Source organism: Mandrillus leucophaeus, unplaced genomic scaffold, assembly GCF_000951045.1.
Source record: "Mandrillus leucophaeus isolate KB7577 unplaced genomic scaffold, Mleu.le_1.0 Scaffold443, whole genome shotgun sequence".
Classification (NCBI taxonomy): domain Eukaryota; kingdom Metazoa; phylum Chordata; class Mammalia; order Primates; family Cercopithecidae; genus Mandrillus; species Mandrillus leucophaeus.
In genome coordinates this window covers 2,079,727-2,101,918 of record NW_012104732.1, presented here as the reverse complement: position 1 = coordinate 2,101,918, position 22,192 = coordinate 2,079,727, and the positions used below count along the sequence as shown (strand labels likewise).

The window sequence follows — 22,192 nt, the reverse complement described above, 5'->3', positions numbered from 1 at the left end:
AGCTTAGGGGCCAACATGAACCTTCTCACAAACTGTGCCCATCAGCCCTGGGATCTATGCAGCACTCCCTGGGTGATTCTGCCTGGCCTTCCTAGCATGGCAGCGTAACCAGCGTCCACAGTCCATATTGGGAACTGCCTGCAGCAGTGATCTGAAGAATGGTAACGGGACAAACCAAAACCATCTTCTCTGCAGGCCAGAAGTCCACCAGTAGAGACTTTACTCAGGTCTCTATTAGAATGGCCCCCACACGAGCATCTGCCCCAGCGTTATACCACTGTAAGAAAGGTTAGGTACTTGGAAACTCATTCTCCTTGAGGCAGGAAGAAGATACACTTGCCCAGGAAAGATCAATGACCTCGGGACAAAGAGAAGCCATGAAAGGAGTTATTTCTGTCTTGTAGAGCTCAAAGGCATACGGTTCTATCTTGTGTGATTTGTTTAAATTTTTCGATTGGCTTTTAGAAACGCTCTTTCTGAAGGAAGTCTTAACATGTGACTCTGTCACCTCAGTCTCTAATTATGTTCAAACTAGTGATCAAGGCATCGAAAATATCTCCTTGCCAGGCCGTGCGGATCACATGTAGCCAGGGAGCATCCGCCTCATGCCTGGCCGAGGCAATTCTGTTTCTGAATAACCCTTGAAACTCAGAAGGGCTTTGGCAGTACCACCACTGGGCAGAAGAGGGCGACAGAACCACATTCAGGGAGTACCTCCGTGCCCAGGACGCCTCTCACCTGCAGAATCCTAGTAAATAGAAGTTTCACCCTTATGAGGCGCACTAGGCAATGCTGCCATTCCATTCCACAGGTGAAGAAACTGAGTCTCAGCGAGATTAAACGATTTTCCTGAAAATTAGTTGGGAACACTGGAGACACTTAAATTTCTAGTTAGGAAAGGACTGGAGTCCCAGGGCTGGGGAGCTTGAAGCTTCTCTTGCAGAGTTTGCAAACAGAAAGAATGCATAATGGCAAGAACGTTAGTTGTCCAGGGCTGCTCCAGGCAGAAAGGGGCAGAGTAGGCTTGAACTGGAGCCTGCTGACTCTGCAGCGGAATATCCAGTTCCAGTAATGACAGGTACAGGGATGGGCTTCTGACCACCCACCCCACTTATTCCGATCTCTGTCCTCGTGGTCCTTGTTCTTAGTTCAGAGTAAGCAAATGATAGGCCCACACAACAACTCTGAGTGTTGGCAGAGAAACCCTGAATCCAAGCCTGCATCTAGCCCCTTGGCTTTCCTGGGTGGCAGTACTGTAAAAAAGAAGAGTCTGGAAGGTCCTTAAATACGACCCTCTGTTACCATATGCTAGGCTGATTATATAGAAGGCTCGATGATGATAACTGCAATATGAACCAACACGTGCTGTGCTGTTCCTCTGTGCCAGCCACTGTGCCAAGAACTCTCACTATATTATCTCATTTAACCCTCCCAAGAAACCTGTGAGGCAAGGAATATTAGTATTCTTTTTGTACAAATGAGAAAAGTGAGGACAGAAAGGTGCAGTTGCCCCAGTTCACTTGGAAAAGAATCTGGCATTCCTTGAATGCAGAAATCCTCTCCTGCACTCCCAGGGCTACGTTGTGCTCCTTTCTAGGGGTTCCTGACATCCTAAGTCAGGCGACCAAATCCACTGTGGACTCCAGAAGTTGTGCCAGCGTTACACACCCAGAGTGCAGTCTGTTTTGCTAATGATGGAATGACAACAAGGAAGCCATTTTCCATTGCTACAGAAATTCCAGTATTGGAGCCTCTTGTTACTCCAGAAGTCAAGGTTTCCCAGAAGAGCTAGCTTAACCCCAAGGAACATATCACGAAGCTTGTCTTTCCTCTTGGGTTCTGAGGACCGGAGAGCATTCCCTACTTTTTCAGAAAATTGGTAAGATGTATTAGGAACACTTAAAACCCAGAGGAATTAAAGCTTGTTCCCTTGTGTTCTGTGGGGCAGATCACATGAATTGTGTATCATGCCTGACACAATGGACTACAATCTAAGTTTGCTAATTTGCAGTGAACATTGCTTATGTATGCTTTTTAACAAACTAGAGTCCTTTTTTTGCCTCATTCTGACACCTGTTTTTCACTGAAAATAAGGCATTCAGCAAGCCCATTTGAAGATAAACCATCAAAACAAAGCCCAAAAGAGCTAATTCTGCAGCTGCAAGCCCCAGCGTCAGCCTTCCTGCTCCTCATCTCAAGGGTCTGTGTGGTGGGTGGGGAGGAAGGAACAATGTCACCTCGTGTGTAAACGTCAGCGTCCATCTCCATTACCCATGCATCTGAGGGTAGAGCATGAGCACCAGTGAAGTGGTCATTTGTGCTTAGAACCTGCAACCTCTGGTGCATGGTCCATGAATAATTAAGACCACCTGATCTATAAACCATCATGTCAAAGTGAGTGTTTTGTATTGCGTTTTAAAGCCAGTCCTACAGAAACTTCCTGCCTGCCTGGCTTCTTCTGTGTCTCCTGATTTTCCTTCTCTTGATTTGTTTTATGTTTGACTCTTGAGATTGCTGACCCTCTAAGCAGGGACTGGATCTGGCTTTAGGCTTCTTTGTAACCTCTGATGCTGCAGTGGGACTCAGGGGATCTCAGATGACATCATGATAGGACCTGGACACCTAATATCAAACATACACACCAGTGCCAGAAGTATCAAAGCAGAAGGAAGAGATTTTTTTATACTTAGAGAGTCAAGAAGATTCTTTTCTCCAGAGTCATACCTTCATTTATCAACACCTCTGAGACCCGGGCTGCCAGGAAGTGCTGGAAGAGATATTCAGCATTTGGCGCTAGTCGCTCCTACTCTCCAGTTTCTATAAGGTCTGGAGAATGACTTTACCTCTGCTGGTTACCACAGCCACATCTGCGTGATACGCAGAGGGAAAGCTGCGTAATTTATGATGTGTAAGACTACGATTATGAACTAGGATTTCACAAATCAAGCCCAGTGGAAACATAACCAGGAGAGTCAGTTGACTTGAAACGGAGCCCACATCTCTGTGCAGGATTTACCGCCATGCCCGTCTGGTTCATCCCATCATGGAGCATGCAGACCCCTGACTAGCCTTCGGGGCCAGATCCTTCACTAGCTACAGAAACCTGGGAAAACATACAGGGATCGAGCACCGGCAGCCAGTTCTGTTGGGTCAGCAGAGAGTGCTTTAAAAAACTTGAAATAGGACACGTTTGGGTAAGTGGTGGCCCCCACAACTCCCTATTTTCCAAACCCAGACATTCTACACATTTATGTGACTCCACCTCTGAATGTGTCGCGCCTGAATAGAACCCTGGAGAAGCAAGTACCTGTACTTAAATATGCACCTTCCTCCCACCTCGACTACAGAAGATGTCAGAAAAGGAAGGGGGTGCCATAGAGATGGGCTTACTGTGCTGGTCGCTCCTGTCCCTTGTCCCATCCACTGTGCCATCCGGAAGGATCCTCAAGAAGTGGCCCCCGTTGCTACAGTAGAGCAGTTTGGGCTTCTTGTAATTCGCTGGAGGCAGATTAAACTTCTCAGTCAGGGCTGTGAACGTGGTGATTTCCCCTTCAGCCATGGCTCAGCAGCTGCTGCTTGTGGCGCTTTCAAGACTGTAAGAAATTGAACAAATCTGTAGTCGGTTCTTCCAGCAAAGGCACAAAATGCACTTTGAAGACAGGAAGGACAGCTTCAGGGCACAGGGCTCTTGGGTAGTGAGTAAGCACAGCCTGCCCAGGTGATGCCCGCAGTCCACAGGCCTGTGGGGCGGCTGGTGGTTAAGGAAGGATGGTCCCAGGCCTGGGAGGGGTTTCCAGGGCATTTCTCTCTTCCCAGTTGGACACAGCTTTGGACCAAACTGTGCATTTTTTAGAACTTCAAATTTAATCATTTGACCAAGGGGAAAAAAAATCATGTTTTGGTCCCTCCTTCTGGTCCACACACATCCTCAAATTAAACACCAAAGTCGCACTAAAATAACACCCAGGGTCTGGCTGAAACCCACAAAAGCTGAGAGGCCAGGACCAAGGTTCTGCCCTCCACCCTCACGCTGTCTTGATGAGGTACAGCGAAGCAGATAGCACAGATGGCCTGGACATTCAGGACCTGTAGCCAAAGGCACAGGAGGCCTTTCAGGGACACAACAGGGACAGCAAAGGCTTAGTATGTTAAGGGAACCTTCTGGATTGACTGGGGGAAACAGAGCTGGAACCAGGGAAAAAGGCACAGAGTGGGAGTGAGTGGGGTTTGTAAAGGGCAAACACCATATCAAAGGAAATGTTATGAGACAGATTATGAAGGCTATGCCTGGTCCCTGCCCATTCCACAGCTTCCCATAGCTTCATGTGGCACAGAGAGGTGGGTCTGTCCCTTGCACACAGGCTGTTTTCATCCTAGCTATTTTCTAATGTGTGATAGAACACAGAAACCACCATGTTATATATAATATACCTTTAACATTGTATGTAGCCACTATATACAAAGTTATATTATTAATGTGAAAATGCATCACTTACACCTCAGAGGATTAAAAAACAAAACCAATGAGCATTAGAATTGGTTAAAACATATACTTGCCCCACCATTTAGGAGAAGGAAGTGCTGGTGACTCTGAAAAGAAAGAGGCCAAAAAGAGACCAGGAAACTAGCATGGGAGCTGCACCTTTTTAAAATTTTATTTTTATTTTTATTTTTTGAGATGGAGTCTCCCTCTGTAGCCCAGGCTGGAGTGCAGTGGCACGATCTCGGCTTGCCGCAACCTTTGTCCCCTAGGTCCCAATTCAAGCAATTCTCCTGCCTTAATCCCGGGTAGCTGGGATTACAGGAGTGCGCCACCATGCCTGGCTAAGTTTTGTATTTTTAGTAGAAATGGGGTTTCACCATATTGGCCAGGCTGGTCTTGAACTCCTGACGTCATGATCCGCCTGCCTCGGCCTCCCAAAGTGCTGGGATTACAGGCATGAGCTACCGTGCCCGGCCTGGGAGCTGCACTTTGTAAGTCTGTGTAGTGAATGTGATCATCAATACATATTGATTACCAAGTGGTCTTAGAATGAAAATCATCATCCTCATCATTAATGTATTTTGGGCTACAGGTTATCTCAAGTAATCTCACCATAATCCTTTGAAGTGGACACTAATATTATCCTCAGTTTTAATAAAATAAAACCAAAGCTTAGAGATGTTCAGTGACCTGCCCAAGGGCAACAGCTAGTAAGCAATGGAGCTGAACCGCAAAAGGAGTCTGGGAACAGAAAGCCCCATTTTTCTCTTGATCACCATGAAAAGGTTTAGTGACTTTATCAACACTAGTCTTTTTATAAGAAGTGGGGTTTTCACCCATTGCCTGGCATGTACATCTGCCACCATTAACTTGTCATTCATATATTTATTCATTTGTGACCCAAAAGTTGGCTACAATTTGTATCCAACTTTGAAAATCCACCAACAGCCTCTCCTTTTGCCCCCATGTCATCCATGAAACAGGACTCCATGCACCTCCTCCTTCTCCAGGAGAAGCCCACCCCAGCAGCTTCGTGAGCATCATGGAAGACCAGCAGCTACGCTGTCTTCCCTGCACTAACCATCCATCAGTGCCTGCAGCAGCCTTGTGGAGCTGCTGTCATAGGAGACAGTTCCCTCATAAATCGACACCAATTACAATAATTTGTCCTTAGGACTTTAAAATGAGGGCTCATGTTGGAAGCCTCCATCTGTTTTCTCTGCTCCTGGCATTTTAACGTGTCTGGTACATTTTTCCCACTCTGCTGCCACATGGGCCCGCCATTGTCCCTGGTTTCAGCTACTGTTGGAGGTGCCTCCAAGAACCCCAAAGAGAATTTTGCATATACCATATAAACTACATTTAAAGTCAGACCGTCCCAAATGTCCCCTTTATCCCATATGGTGAAACTTCGATCAATTCTTTTCACATAATACAGCAACAGACAGAAAATAAATATAATATTACATATATATATAAAATTTTATTTATGTCAATTTCATAGAGAGGATTGCAGAGTTTACCTTGCGTAGTACAATCTCTCTCCATCCTCACTGTCTCTTCCAAACTTTCTCTCTTATCCATAAGCCTCTAAGTCCTTCTGTGCCCACCTCTGGCTCTCTTACTCTCTCTCCCTTTGTCTCTTCCTCTGTCTCTCCACTCACTCCTCTCTCCACCCAGCCTCTCATTCTAACTTCTCACTCCACTCCCTTCTGGATCCACTTCTAAAGTAAAGCAATTTAGCTCTTCCCTATGTGGATATCTTTACGCCTCACCTCTCCATTAGCACACAACCATCACCAGATTCCCCTTCCTTAAAGTACAACTAAGAGATAATGAATTTTTTCTATCATTTATTTTTTCTAAGCACTTCCTAAGTTATGTACTTCATTTGGTACAGGAGACAATAATTATATACTAGTGGTTGCCACTTAACTGAACAGATAGTCATTTGTATTGTCAATCTCAGGTGGGCTGAATTTTGTTTCTCCTTGTCTCTGACTTCCTCCGGTGTAGGTCCCCATTTGCTTCTGATTGTGGGGCAATTTCATGTTAAGAATGGCCTTTCAGGCCAAGCATGGTGGTTCATGCCTGTAACCCTAGCACTTTGGGAGGTCAAGGCAGGTGGATCACCGGAGGTCAAGTGTTGAAGATCAGCCTGGCTAACATGGCAAAAACCCATCTCTACCAAAAATACAAAAATTAGCCAGGCGTGGTGATGCGTGCCTGTAGTCCCAGCTGCTCAGGAGGCTGAGGCAGGAGAATCGCTTAAACCTGGGAGACGGCAGTTGCAGTGAGCCAAGATTGCGCCATTGCACTCCAGCCTGTGCAACAGAGCGAGACTCCATCTCAAAAAAAAAAAAAAAAAGAATGGACTTTCTTCTAGATCCACCTAGATTCTAGATCACGTGTGTATGAGCCATACAGCCCAGACTTAATCATTGTGGAGTTCTCACTGGCTAACTGACCTCGGCCAGAGCCCAGTAGGTCCTCAGGGGACCCTCCCTCCTGACCACAGTGTACCTGCAGTTATACAAGGCCACACCTCTGCTGTCTGCCTGCTCCCCTCAGTGAGAGGGACCATCATGAGGGTGCCTATACTGATGTCAGATGGCTCCCCAAACCCTTCATATCCACACCTGAAAACCTGAAGGAGACAAGTAGGCTCCTGAAAATAAGCCTGGAGTCAACATGAAACTGACAGACAATGGTAGCTGGGATTGATGACTCAGCTGAAACATACAAAAAATGAAATCCCTTTTTGTTGCTAAAGGAAACCCCTGGGGCATGAAAAGTCCTTATTTTAAACTTTATTTGTAATTTACCTATAGTTTGAGCAGTAGTTGGTTCAAAGTTCCTTGCCAATCCACTATTTGTTAAAGGATAGAAATAAAGGAAGTATATGACGTGATAAAACCATAAGGCAGCCACCTTAGCAGGCCCTTGGAGATTTACACAAATTGCTTTAATAAGTGAATCCATTAACTAAGTAAAATCAGGCATTAAGTGTAATGGAAATTTATAAGCTCTGCTTCTTGTTACTATTTTCTTTTTCGTGGCTGTCAGAGGAGGGGATTGTCTGTGTTGTGTTGCGAAACGGAGAAGATCAAGCCCGGCGAACTCCATGTTATCATTGTGCACGAAGCCCAGCCCTTTGAGATTTGGGGCACTGGGGAGATTTTAGGAAATCCAGATGATTTTTTTGATTTATCAGTGACACCCAGGTTAGAGGAACACCAAGCCTATTGGAACATCTGTGTTAAGGCTGACATACTTTATCAGCTGTGGCCTCTGGAAGGGAACCTGAACTCTGACACATGAACAGGATGTGGATAGTAAGCAACCACTTTGGCTCTGGGAACCTTGGCGAGTCATTCGCTGCTTCTGAGATGTTTCCTCTGATAATTCTCACCCTGCCTCTCACACAGTCGTCTGAAGGATTAAATGGGTGTAATATTCATACAGCACTTGAAAAATGGGACCTGACCTATAGGAGATAGTAGTAATTGGTTATGTTGAACTAGTTGGAGCCTGGTGTGATCTAAGTCAGCTGTGATTAAATGCTTAATTTAAAATGATTTTTTAATTGGTTTGAAAATAGAAGTTTTTCATTCCCATATTTGGCAGAAATGAGCTAAGCTCCTCCCCCTGTGATGTAAGCCACAAACATAGCAGAGAAGATGAAGGACGCAAAGGTAAGCCATGGTTTCGTAAGAAAAAATCCTGGTCTGCATTTCAGACTCAGTTCTCAGCTTATCGACAGTTAATATAGTACAGTTACTATATAGTTATTATAGTTATTTGCAAAGCCCATTATTTCTAGGAGACATTTGTGCTCAGCTTGTCCCTGGAAACTAAGCTGGAAGGAAAGACGGTGATGTGTTAAGAATCCAAGGAAGGCAAACACTGACATTTATTTTTTAGTTTTGTTTTTAATCCCTGTCACTATGTAAGCAATGTGGAATACCCATGAAGGAGGATATTTTGCAAAGTGTATAAAGCCACTGAAGGTAGATGTATAGACAGACACCTGCTAAGGTGATAATTGGATGTATCCTCAAACCCAGCACATACAAAACAGGCCTTAGCTTTGGTTCCGAATATGCTCTAAGTCCTTGTTCCCTGTGGCTATATGAATGGCATCACCCAAAATCTTAACTCTTCCTTAGAGATATTAACTTTAATTTTTGTTAAGTCAAATATACATGTTAAATGTTAAAGGTAACTAGTAAAAAAAAATAAATAGAATGTATTTAGTCCAAGCAGCAACTGGTAGGGGTAAGGGGAATAAGGTGGAATAAATAAAACTGTGCTTATCTTCGTGACCAGCCTGACCAACATGGAGAAACCCCGTCTCTACTAAAAATACAAAATTATCCGGGCGTGTTGGTGCATGTCGGTAATCCCAGCTACTCAGGAGGCTGAGGCAGAAGAATCGCTGGAACCCAGGAGGCAGAGGTTGTGGTGAGCTGAGATTGCAGCATTGCACTCCAGCCTGAGCAACAACAGCGTAACTCCGTCTCAAGAAAAACCAAACAACAAAAACAAAAAAACCCTGTGCTATTCCAAAATAATCCAGAAAAAGAAAAAAAGGAAATAAAGTAAAAAAATTGCTCAAAATTAGGTGACCAAAATAAATCCAAATATATTTATAATCACAATAAATATAATGTGCTAAATTTACTAGCTACTTTTTTTTTTAAAATCCATCTGCACTCTGATTACAAGAGACACATTTAAAACATAATGACATAGAAAGGTTAAAAGTAAAAGAATGAAAAATAGATACCAGACAAATGTTAACAAAAAAATAGAAAACTTGGCCAGGCACGGTGGCTCACGCCTGTAATCCCAGCACTTTGGGAGGCCCAGGCAGACGGATTACAAGGTCAGGAGATCGAGATCATCCTGGCTAACATGGTGAAACCCCGTCTCTACTAAAAATACAAAAAATTAGCCAGGCGTGGTGGCGGGCGCCTGTAGTCCCAGCTGCTGGGGAGGGTGAGGCAGGAGAATGGCGAGAACCCGGGAGGTGGAGCTTGCAGTGAGCCGAGATTGCACCACTGCACTCCAGCCTGGGAGACAGAGCAAAACTCTGTCTCCAAAAAAAAAAATTGAAAACTCGTGTGGCTATATTAATATCAGATAAAATAGGTCTAAGACAAAAAGAATGACTAAAAATAAAAGGGATTGCCACATAATAAGTAGATTAATTCAACAGAAAGATATGCAAATTCCAAACATATATATATCTAATAACATAGCCTCAAAAATACATAAAACAAAACTTGACAAATATGTAAAGGGAAAATGACAACTCCACAATTATGGTGGGAGATTTTATAATACATTTCTGTCATAAATGACAGAGCAAACAGACACCAAATATTAATGAGTATGTAGAAGATTGAAATACACCACTAGTAAATTTAATTGATGAGTGTATAAAAGAACCTTGTACCCAACAATGAAGTGAACTTCATTCTTATCAAGGACACATGGAACATTTACAAAAATTGACCCTGTACCAGGTCATAAGGCAAGACAACCTAAATAGAAGAATGTTTCATTGAGACTATTCTTTGGGCAGAATAGAAATCACTCCCACTCGTTCAGTTGGTGACAATGCCCTTTCAGTTTTACCTTTTTAGTGTCTCCTAAAGCCATTCTCTTTTCTCCAGCCTCACTGCTGTTGCCTTAGCACAGACCCAGCACCTGTCTCACCTGGGCTGCTGCAGCAGGTCTCACCTTTCCAGCACTGCCTTCTTTCAATCCACTGTCAATTCTGCTGCTAGTGACCATTCTAACTCATCATTCCCCCGCTGTAGATCTTTGACTGGGTCATTGATTTCCCATTGTTTTTCAGGATAAAACCCAGACTCCTGCCATGACCTGTGAGGCTCTTATCATTAACCCTGTGACTTTTTCTCTTATTGGCCTCTTTTTATAGTCCCCCTACACCCTCATACTCACCCAGATCTTAGCCCAAACATTCTTCTGCTGCCAACAGTATTCTCTCTCTTGCTCTCTCTCTCTCTCTCTCTCCTTTCCTCCACCCTTTCACCATGGTCTGGCTAAGTCACACTCACCCTTCAAAAATTTAGCTGGATATTTCGGATATTTCCTCCTCAAGCAAGCCTTATTTGGACACATCCCCCAACCCTAACCTCCCTGCTCTTTCTTAAAATTCACATATACCAGTTTAGGTGGGTTCATTCCCCTGTGCTCTCTCAACGGCAGACAGCATTTCCTTTACTTCACTGCAGCGCTGGGTGTGATTCCCATCTATATCCCCCTGCCTAAACTCCAGTGATTTCCCATTGCTCCGGGACAAAAACAAAAGCCGTGCGGTGGCCTGCAGGAGGTTCAGCCCTTACTCCCCTTCTGCCTCATTTCCCACCACGTCTCCCTCCAAACTTGCCTTCCATTTTCTGATTCCCTCCCACCCTAGGACCTTTGCCCATGCTGTTCCCTCTGGAGTGATGTTCCTCTCTTTCTCTCTCCCCTGCTCCCCTGGTTAACTCCTAATTTTTCTTCAAATCTTAGTTCAACTCTCAATTCCTCATGAAAGCCTTTCCTGGCTTCCCTGAACTGAGTCAGGTTCCTCCAGTTCTCATAGGACCATTTAACATTTCTTCATAGCTCTTACTACCAGTGTTTAATTACACATTCACTCTTGTGATTATTTAATGTCTCTTTTCATGATTGGACTGTCAGCTCCATGTTAGTACAAACTGATTGGTCTTGCTCACAATGGTATCCCAGTGCCTGGCAAAATGCCTGGCGCCTAATGGGCATTTGATAAACATCTGTTGAATAAGCAAATGAATGTAATTTAACTACGTATACTTGACTGACTCCTTCATTAGTCTCTGAGACCCTGGGACAGAAACTATGCCTTTTCTTTCTATATCCAGCATTGAGCAAATACCTATGCATAATTAGTGTCCTGTGAATTCTTGTTGATTGAAGGGTCAGTCCTTTCTCAGGAGCCTCTCATGGAACGTCTTATCAGACTACCTAATTAGAAGGTGATGTCCTACAGGTATTGACAAAAAAGCTAAGCCAAGAACCTAAGTGTATTTTAATTGGGTTCAAATTAGGCCAGAATACCCTACCTTTGGTTAAAGGCAGGCTCAGACCCTGTCCTCATCTTGTAATAAATACTTCCTTATTTCTTTAAAGAAAATACTATGGAAATTAAGGCTCTCAGAAAGGAAGTGATCAGCTCCTTTAGTCTCAAGTCTGAACTTATCTAACCAAGAAAAATATTTGTAGGGCCTGGAAAAAAAATCCAGGTTTTGTTATTTCTGCCAAGGCGTGTTAGGCTGGCAGGGACCCACCTTCCACTCCCTGGTGAAGGAAAGTTTGCTGAAGAAAGGGAGGCAGTGTGTTCTTTGCTTTCTTTCTCTTCTACTCCACCCTCTGTGATCTGTACTGGGTCTGAGGTAGAAGTGTAGCCATGGCTGACTGGCCTGGGCTAGCATCTCAGCATGCTGCCCCCAAAACCAGTTCTGTTCCATGAGCTGAAATCTCATCTTCCGTGGCTGACAGTAAACTGTGGACCTGACTATGGGATGGACTTGACAATGGTGTGCAGGAGACAGCTCCCACAAGCTCATGTAAGCCAATTATTAAATATTCAGGAATTTTACTATTATTAAACCATTAATATCTTGAAATTAACCCTGGTGAGAGCATTTATATCATAGAAATTGGCAAATGCCAGGGCTTTTAAAATTCTCTCTCTCTTTTTTTTTCTCCTCTGATAGCTGGTTTACCCAGCATACTGCTAAACTTGGGTTTGAATCCTGGTTGGACACTCACTAGTAAATGACTCATTCTCACAGTGCCCTAGTTTCCTCATCTGCAAAATGGGGCTACATAACAGTAGCTACTGAACAGAGTCACTGTAACCTCAGCACTGGAAAACTTGTGAGCATTCCATAGATGTTAGCTTGACTATCACCTAAGCTGTATAACCTTTTGTCACCTTTTTTTTTTTTGAGACGGAGTCTTGCTCTGTCACCCAGGCTGGAGTGCGGTGGCGCAATCTCGGCTCACTGCAAGCTCCGTCTCCCGGGTTCAAGTGATTTCTCCAGCCTCAGCCTCCTGAGTAGCTGGGATTATAGGCGCATGCCACCACACCCGACTAATTTTTGCATTCGTTTAGTAGATACGGGGTTTCTACCACGTTGGCCAGGCTGGTCTCCTGACCTCAGGTGATCTACCTGCCTCAGCCTCCCAAAGTGCTGGGATTACAGGCGTGAGCCACCGCGCCCGGCCCCTTTTGTCACTTTTACAAATCATCTGGTATTGATTTAGGATTGAACAAATTTGATTTCTCATATTTAGAAATATTTTGAGTCATTTCATTTTTAAGTTTTTTTTTTCTTTTTCTTTCTTTCTTTTTTTTTTTTTTGAGACAAAGTCTGGCTCTGTCGCCCAGGCTGGAGTGCAGTGGAGTGATCTCGGCTCACTGCAACCTCCACCTCTCAGCTTCACAGCATTCTCCTGCCTCAGCCTCCCGAGTAGCTGGGACTACAGGCGCCCGCCACCGCACCCAGCTAATTTTTTGTGTTTTTAGTAGAAACGGGGTTTCACCATGTTCACCAGGATGGTCTCAATCTCCTGACCTTGTGATCCACCCGCCGGCCTCCAAAAGTGCTGGGATTACAGGTGTGAGCCACTGCGCCTGGCCTTTTTTTTTTCTTTTTCTTTGAGATAGGGTCTTGCTCTGTCACCCAGGCTGGAGTGCAGAGTGCAGTGGTACACTCATGCTCACTGTAGCCTCAAATTCCTGGGCTCAAGCGATCCTCCCACCTCAGCCTCCCAAGTAGCTGGGACTACAGGCCTGGCTAACTTTTTTTTTGTTTGATTGTTTGAGATGGAGTTTTGCTCTTGTTGCCCAGGCTGGAGTGCAATGGCACAATCTTGGCTTACTGCAACCTCTGCCTCCTGGGTTCAATTGATTCTCCTGCCTCAGCTTCCCGAGTAGCTGGGATTACAGGCACCTGCTACCATACCTGGCTAATTTTTGCATTTTTAGTATGGATGGGGTTTCACCATGTTGACCAGCCTGGTCTGGAGCTCCGGACCTCAGGTGATCCACCTGCCTCAGCCTCCCAAAGGGCTGGGATTACAGGCGTGAGCCACCACGCCTGGCTGCCTGGCTTTTAAAAATGTGTTTGTAGAGATGGCGTCTTTCTGTGTTACCCAGGCTGGTCTTAAACTTCTGGGCTCAAGCAATCCTCCCGCCTTGGCTTCACAAAGTGCTGGGATTACAGGCATGAGCCATCACGCGTGGCCCATTTAGAAATATTTGAGGAGTATTCGAAAAATACCGTGTTCTAAGTGATAGGTTAGAACTTTCCATTGCCATTTATATGCAATGATGCACTCCTCTCGTTTGCTTAGGTGCTCAACATGATGTGCTAGGGATGAATTTTCAGTATATTTCGTGGGTCTACATGTGTTACTGTTCAGGATGACAGAGAATGGGCTTAATAGTTCTTCTCTTAATAGTCTTTCTCTTCGGTTCTTTAATTTAGGATACTTTTAATTCTAAAGACTCCCCAAGTCACTGAGAATAAACTGTCCCCTGGTTTCTAGAATCGAATATTATTTGAGGGAAATCACGATGTCACATACTCTAGAAATCAACAGCTTCTACTCGGTGCCTGCCATGGGCAGAATGCTGCAGATGTCCTGGAAATTTGAAAAAGAAAAGAAAGAAAAAGAAAGACTTGAGATCCCTAATCCACAATTCTGACATTCAAAAAGCTCTAAAAGCTAGAAGTTCTTTCATAATAGATTGTGGCAAAACCTGGCCCAAACTGTCCTGAGACTTAAAGCCTATTTGTTCTGCTTTGTGTTAATAATACTTATATAATCTGGTATAGTGACTAATGTGTTTGATTCTAGGGTAGTGTCCTAGACCGCACTGGAGTTGTTCCATAATATACAATATATACACCATACCACGTCTCTAAAATTACCCAGATTCTGGATTCTGAAACATATCTAGCCCAAGGCTTTTCAAATAAGGGATTATGGGTTGGTAGTAGAAATCAGTTGCTGCCTTTAAGGAGTTTACAATCTAGCCATGCTAGACTCATCAAGCCATGTTTCAGATAAGAGGGACATAGAGGCTTGCATCTAGTGTAACTGGCAGGAAGTGGGGGCTGTTATCTGATCCAGCTGTGTCACCAAACAGCTCAGTCCCAGCCCCAACTTGCACACTTCTTAACAAAGAGTAGAAAACTACAAGCAGACACACACACACACACACAGACACACGCACACACACACACACACACACGGGTGTCCTCTAGTATCCTTTATTTCTTCCCTTGATTCTGGATGTTTTTTCTCTGCAGTCTAGCTTATTCACCCACAAAATACTTCCCCTCATAGAGCATCATTCAGTTGGAGGTCAGGAATTCTTTTAAGTGCTTAGAGAAAACAGCATCCACTCCAAAAGGAAAAACAGAGTGTTCCCTGGTGCAATGGCGTGCTCTGCCGGCCCCCATTCTGTCTGAACTTTAATGGTACACCATGGTCCAAACCATCCTGCCGGCCCTGGGCCATCCTGAAGACCTGCACACATCTTAAATGGAAATATCCTTCCTGCAGACGGACACATTAAAACCCCAGGGCTTCACGCCAAATGCAAAGTGATTCTGCAGGGGCTCTGGCAGCCCTTCACTGCCTCCTTTAGCCTTCTCTTACTGATGTGTCTCCAAAAATCTTTTGAATCTGTTGTTGTGCAAGTTACAATTTCCAGAACCAGCCCAGCAAGGACATTCCTTTCTCGAAATCAGCCAACCTTCCAGCTTATAGGAAGATGGTCTGTTTACTGCGTCTTTTTTTTCCTTCCCTCTTGACCTAGAATATTTAGCTTTTCCAGACGCAGTCTTTTGAAGTATGTGTTTGTTATCTCTTTAGAAATGCTGAGGACTTGCCCCACCATTTGTTACTCAATAGCTGACTCCGGACCTACCCGTAAATAATGAAATATGTCCACAAATAATAATATAATGACCCTTTTTGAACATTTACTGTATGCCAGATGTGGTTCCAAGCACATTACATTAATTAATCCTCAAATTCTGTTAGGAAAGTATTGCTCTTTTTTTTTGGCTAGGAAGGAAATGAATAGAATAATATTCTCTGTGCAATCACCTACCCTAGCCTGTTTTAATGCCCCAACGTTCCAAAGTTTAATTAACAGAAAAGGGAAGCTGTCCTCGACTGAACTGAAGGCATTGTCTGAGTTCCCCCATTTGGCAGCTAAGGAAGCACGGTTCAGAAAGTTTACGTCATTTTTCTAAGGTCATACCACTAAATATTAAAAGTAACGGCAAAACCGCAATTACTTTTGCACCAACCTAAAACATGTTGGAGCTGAGATCGAAGGTAGGGTTTGCTGACTCCAGAGTCCACTATTTTCATTGCTGAATACATGTGAATAAGAGAATAAAATGCCCCTTGAACTGAGTGACCCTTGAGCTTCACTATTCTTTTTACTCTACCAGCCCCTGGAACATGCACAGTCCATTTGTTCATGTTCTAAAGGAGATATCTGTTTTTATTGAATGGGACTTTGCAAGTTCCTCCCCTGATGGCCTGTCCTCTTCACCCAGGTGTGGCGTCCCACCATCAGCACTTTCCTGATTGTCACTCTTGTGCCTCCTTTAGGCGACCCTTGCAGCCTGTGAGACCATCTTGGCCCTTGTCAGGGCAGCCATTTGCCATTGCAGATGAAGGGCAGGGGAGAGGCCAGAGACCCCTTCAGACTGGGTTGGAAATGTCACGAAAATGGAAATTCTCACAACCTGAGAGTCGTAGAACTGGATTTGGGTTTCTGCTGTGTCATTAAGTTCTTGCAAACCAGGCAAGTCATGTAACCTTTCTGGTCCCCAGTTGTCTTCTCTGTAAAAGGAAGCTGTTAAGAGCTCTGATCTCATCACGGTGGCATGAGAAAGGAATAGGACAAGGCCCAGGAGGGGACTTGCATATAGTGAGTGCTAGGAAATGTCAGCTGTCATTATCCTTGTTAATATGAACCTGTTTTTAATGGGTTGATTATCTGAACTGTGATAGCAGCTGGGGTTTCCCAGAGCATTTGGGATGAATAAACAAACATCTCTGGATAACTGTCGTGTAGACACTATATGAGGTACTTCATAATCATTTTAAATTTGCTGTTTCTCTATCATATGGGCTAGGGCAACACCTCCCCTTCTTCTCCAGCCAACAGAAGTGTAATGCAGAGAGGCTGGACAGCTTACCAAAGCAAATCTGTGGCTTAGTCAATAATAAAACCCTCAGTTCCGAAACATCAGTTTATAATGTCATCCCCATTTCCAAGGGGCCGAGGCTCCCTCAAAACATTAAAAAATAAAAAGGACAAAACTCATATTTCAGCTAGGCAGACAATATCCAGGCATCTCTGGAAGAACAGTTAGCAATCCCAGCGTGTGGGTTTGTGTATTAAGGTGCTTGGATACGAAGAAGGAATGTAAACCCCGTGGAGCTCATTTCATATGTCAGACTCTATGCTGGATCTTGAAAGGGGCCAAGGGGGCCGTGGAGGCCCCAGCATGCCCCAAGCACCACACAGGAAGCAGGCAGGGGAGCAGGGCCCAGGATATGCAAAGGGACTCAGTTGGTATCACAGCCAAAGGACAGGAAGAAAACAGTCACTTGCCCCAGTGCTAGCCTTCAAGGGCCAAGTTTTGCAGAGCCTACACTAGGACAATGTAAAATTATTTCTTTTTGCATTTTTTCTTTTTAAAGATGTGGTCTATTTTTAGAGGTTCCATATACTTGCCAACTCCATTTGATCCCACATAAACAGTCCAAAAGGAACCATTCTCCCATTTGCACTGTTTGCTCCCTGTTTCAGCACCACTGACGGCTCTCATGGTCCTGTGACCACATCATTAGTATTCTACACCTGGTTCCACTCACAACCCAGCTGTTGGCAGGCAAAGGAATCCTCCTTTATGGGAAGGAGATGGAGCAAGAGAACATCACCAAAGGCCCCAGGACATGACTGGTATCTGATAAGGGAGGAAAGGGCTTGGAGGTGAGTTAAAGTCTTGAATCCAAGAAGCTATACTAAGAGATAACTCTGCCTTGGTATCTAGCATCTTCAGGGAGGTGCACATTGCAGTCAAGATGCCATTTATCAGGGCTGGGCACGATGACTCACACTTGTAATCAGCCGAGAGGCCGAGGCAGGCAGATCACAAGGTCGGGAGTTTGAGACCAGCCTGACCAACATGATGAAACCCCGCCTCTACTAAAAATACAAAAAATTAGCCAGGCGTGATGGCATGTGCCTGTAATCCCAGCTACTCGGCAGGCTGAGGTAGGAGAATTGCTTGAACCCAGGAGGAGGAGGTTGCAGTGAGCTGAGATCGCACCATTGCACTCCAGCTTGAGTAAAAGAGCGAGACTCTGTCTCAAAAAAAAAAAAAAAGAAAAGAAAAGATGCCAGTTATCCGAAAAACCATGAGGCTAGAGATAGCTGCCAATAACTATGGCAGTACACTCATCAGTCAAACATGGCCTCTCATGGGAGTTTTCTTGAACTTTGGCAGGTAGCTCAAAACATGGTTTGCTTTTATCCCTTGAACTCCTCATGGTTTCTCTCCTTGTTTCTTTTTTTCTAACTGACCTTTTAAAGCCATTTATATCCTTCGTGTCCACTGCCCCCTGTCATGTTTAGAGATTAAAGAATCACTGTGTTGGGTGGGGTTGTTTGAAAAATGGAGAATTTTGAATTTATTGGCCTTTGAAAGCAGATTAGGCAACAAGAAGTAAGGAGGAACGCCAGAGTGGCTTCTCCTTGCTTCTCAGAGCTGCCATCTTTTCGCATATAATTTCTCTTCACATTCAAGATCCTACATACCTTGGCTCCTTCTTGGCATTGTCAGGTTCAGTGGGCTCTTATGAAATTTGATAAATCTAGACGTTTAGATAGGCCCCTGGGGTGGGGCAGACTGAAGGCGGAACATTTTCTAGTGTTTCATGATATTGTACTCTTGAACCCTCAGTGGTGAGAGTAACTTTTCTATAGATCTGTTCAAAACTTTCCAGTTACTAGATTGTAAAATTTTATACAATGTAGGAAGTTTGATAGGCTTGATTTGCAAAAATTATTTTTCTGTGTGTAACAGGGTCTTGCTCTGTTGCCCAGGCTTGAGTGCAGTGACACGAACAGAGCTCCCTGCAGCCTTAAACTCCTGGGCTCAAGTGATCCTCTTGCCTCAGCCTCCTGAGTAGCTCGGACTACAGGCACGTACCACCACAACCAGCTAATTAAAAAAATATATATATATTTTTAGTAGAGACGAGGTCTTGCTATGTTGCCCAGGCTGGTCTTGAACTCCTGGGCTTAAGCAGTCCTTCCACCTTGGCATCCTAAAGTTCAGGGATTATATGCATGAGCCACTGTGCTGGGCTGCAAAAATTTTCTTTCACACATAGCATCTCCAGGCAGAGCATTTGCCTCCGAATCCAATTGCGTTAGGCCCAGCCTATCTAAGGAAGCCCTCCTGACTTCCTTCCTTGTCCTCTATCTCAGACCAAAATGTATTTCTTTCATGACGTTTATGATAATTCAGGATCGTATTTACTTTTCCGTTTACTTGTTGTCTGTCTCACTCCACACCGTTGTACGTGCACACTAATGTAAGCCTCGTGGGGGCCCATTTCAAGTTTGTTTTGCTCACATTATCACTGTTATTCATCCTTTCTTTATTATTATTTAATATTTTTCTATTCAGAGATATTTTTGCATTAAATTGAATTTTTAAAAAATACTGCATTAAAATATTATATATACATATATATATATATATTTTTTTTTTTGAGATGGAGTCTTGCTCTGTTGGCCAGGCTGGAGTGCAATGGCGCGATCTCAGCTCACTGCAAGCTCCGCCTCCCAGGTTCAAGCGATTCTCCTGCCTCAGCCTCCCGAGTAGCTGGGATTACAGGCACCTGCCACCATGCCCAGCTAATTTTTAGTATTTTTAGTAGAGATGGGGTCTCACCATGTTAGCCAGGATGGCCTCGATCTCCTGACCTCATGATCCGCCCACCTCGGCCTCCCAAAGTGCTGGGATTACAGGCGTGAGCCACCGTGCGCAGGCTAAGATATGATTTATCTTGAGTGCTTGAGTACATTTTTACCCAAAGCAAGTGTCTCCCACACCTTACCCTAGTCCCAGCTGTGTTAGCTGGCTGACTTCTCTGAGGTCTGCTAATCAAGCCCTTGGACTGCCGTGAAGGGTTATCACACATACATACTTATTACCAACCCCACTGTCCACAGTGGGTCCAATCCACCAGCAGCTCCTGTCTTACCTTCTGAAATAGCCCCGTCTTTTGTTCTTGGCCCCCTCCCATCACTTTTACACACAGAGCCAGAGAGATCTTTTATAGTTTATATCAGATTGGCTACTCCCTAGCTTAAAACCGTTCATGACTTTCCATTTCCATAAAGTAAAATCCAAATCCTTACCATGGCCTGTGAGACCCTATATGGTCTGGCCTCACCTACTGCTCCTCCCTCCCTTTGCCCCTCTATTCTAGCCACTGCATGTACCCTTGGGTCCTTGAGCCCACTATGGTCTCCTCCATATGACTGCCTTCCTACAAATTGGTCCCTCTGCAGCAGTGCCCTTCCCTAACAGTTTCCCATGGGCTGCCTCCCATGACCCTTTCAGAGGGCAGCTGAAGTGCCACCTCCTCAGAGGTCTTCCCTTAGTAACTAAGGTAACTAAGGTCTTACCTTAGTTATCTCCCCAACTAAGGTAAGTTCCTTCTCTACCTCCATGATTCTCTTTTTCAGCCTCTTGTTCTTTTCCTTCCAACATTCACCATCATCTGTAATTAATTATATATCCATCCATGCGTTTCCTTGTTTGACATCTTTTTCCCACACTGGACTGTAAGCTGCTGGAGGACAGAAGCCATGTTTATTCAACACCTTCTGCCCAGCCCTCAAACAATGGCCAGCACAGAGGAATTGCTCAGATATTTATTGAGTAAATGAGGGAGGGAGGGAACAAGTGAACAGATAAATTTTCAGCTTGTAGAATCTTGACCTAAGGACTCTGCTACACACTAAGGGACTTTCATGTCCCATTCTGCTCTTTGTTGTAATGAACTTTGCTCTTCTAAAGCAAGTGTTTTTCCCCTAGATTATTTTTATAGAAAAAAGTGAAGCAAATATAGAGATAATTATTGATTCTTGCTCATCAAGTCCCTGTTCCCTATCACCAACATCCTCCTGAGAGCCTGCTGCAGAATTCCTGGGAACCACAGGAAATACGTCCGCTAACCACTTGAAAAACACTTACAAAAATAGACCGGACTTGACCTTCTTCCTGTGGAAGGGCCTCCTTCCTCAGGGCAAACATTGCAAAGATATTTTATCTCTTCTTAGGAACCTCTCTTTCCAATCACTCTCCCAGCAGGATTTATCTGGACATTCTCAGAATCCTGTTCTGAAATTATTTCCCCACTGGCTGTGTCATCACTTGAGCAAATTGCTCATTTATTATTTCCATGCTATTGTTTTTATATTAAAATGATAAGATAGAAATGAAGACCTGGGGGAACTATTGGGATATTTCAGTGCACAGATATTCCAGTAGGGGTAGCTTTAGTTAACACCTGTTGCCTCAGACTTCAATACATGTGTGCTGCCTTCCTTACTTCCTTACTTTGATCATTATCTGCTCGACTCATTCCTTACTTTTAAATTTTATTTAAATTGGCTATTTTTTGTTTTTTTTTTTGGAGACAGAGTCTTGCTCTGTTGCCCAGGCTGGAGTGCAGTGGTGCAATGTCAGCTCACTGCAAGCTCCACCTCCTGGATTCAAACGATTCTCCTGCCTCAGCCTCCCCATTAGGTGGGACTACAGGTGTGTGCCACCACCCCCAGCTAATTTTCTTGTATTTTCAGTAGAGACGGGGTTTCACCATGTTGGCTGGTCCTGAACTCCCAAACTCAGGTGATCCACCCACCTCAGCCTCCCAAAGTGCTGTGATTATAAGTGCAAGCCACCTCGCCCGGCCTAATTTTCTTATTTAAAGCAAGCTTTATCTCCCTGGTGTAATTGCAAACATTTCCTATAAATAGAAGGTAGTGATAAAGATCAATACAATGAAGCACAGCAATGGAATTGACTTCTGCTTAGATGCTGCCTCCTGTCTGCTGAGCTCTTTTGGTTATAAAGAGAGAAGAGCAGTTCTTCTAGGGAAGTTGAAAACATAATTGTCCCAAGCCAAGGTTTTCTCCTTGAATAAACAAAATGACTAAGGAGACTTAAAGATGGGGGCTTCCTTTCTCTCTGCAGTGTTGTTCAAAGATACTTCTCAGCACCACTCAAAATTTCTCTTTTATCAACAAGAGCACATGTACCATACTTTTGGGAAACAAATAATTAATATTTAAGGTCTGCTGCTTTAGTGTTGTATCAGTTCACCAAAGCAGGGGACATCAGACCACCTACAAACGCTTAACTATAAGGGAGTGATATAAAAATTAGAAAATACAGATAAACAACAATGAAAACTTTTAAAAGATTGTCCATGATCATATCTGCCAGAGATACCTTCTGTTAACTTTTCTGTTTATAGAGATGTAAGCATCTTACAAAGCAGAATCATATATATATATATATATAT

The 22,192-nt window shown here is 44.0% G+C and overlaps 1 protein-coding gene across 1 annotated transcript in view; it reads right to left on the bottom strand.

Moving 5' to 3' along the window:
- The window catches only part of FGF1 (fibroblast growth factor 1 (acidic)), a 97,166-nt gene that overhangs the window by 20,240 nt on the left and 54,734 nt on the right, over window positions 1-22,192 (bottom strand). Inside the window, 1 exon segment of the mRNA XM_011994162.1 lies at window positions 3,391-3,593. Within this exon segment, the coding sequence (XP_011849552.1) occupies window positions 3,391-3,593 (203 nt within the window).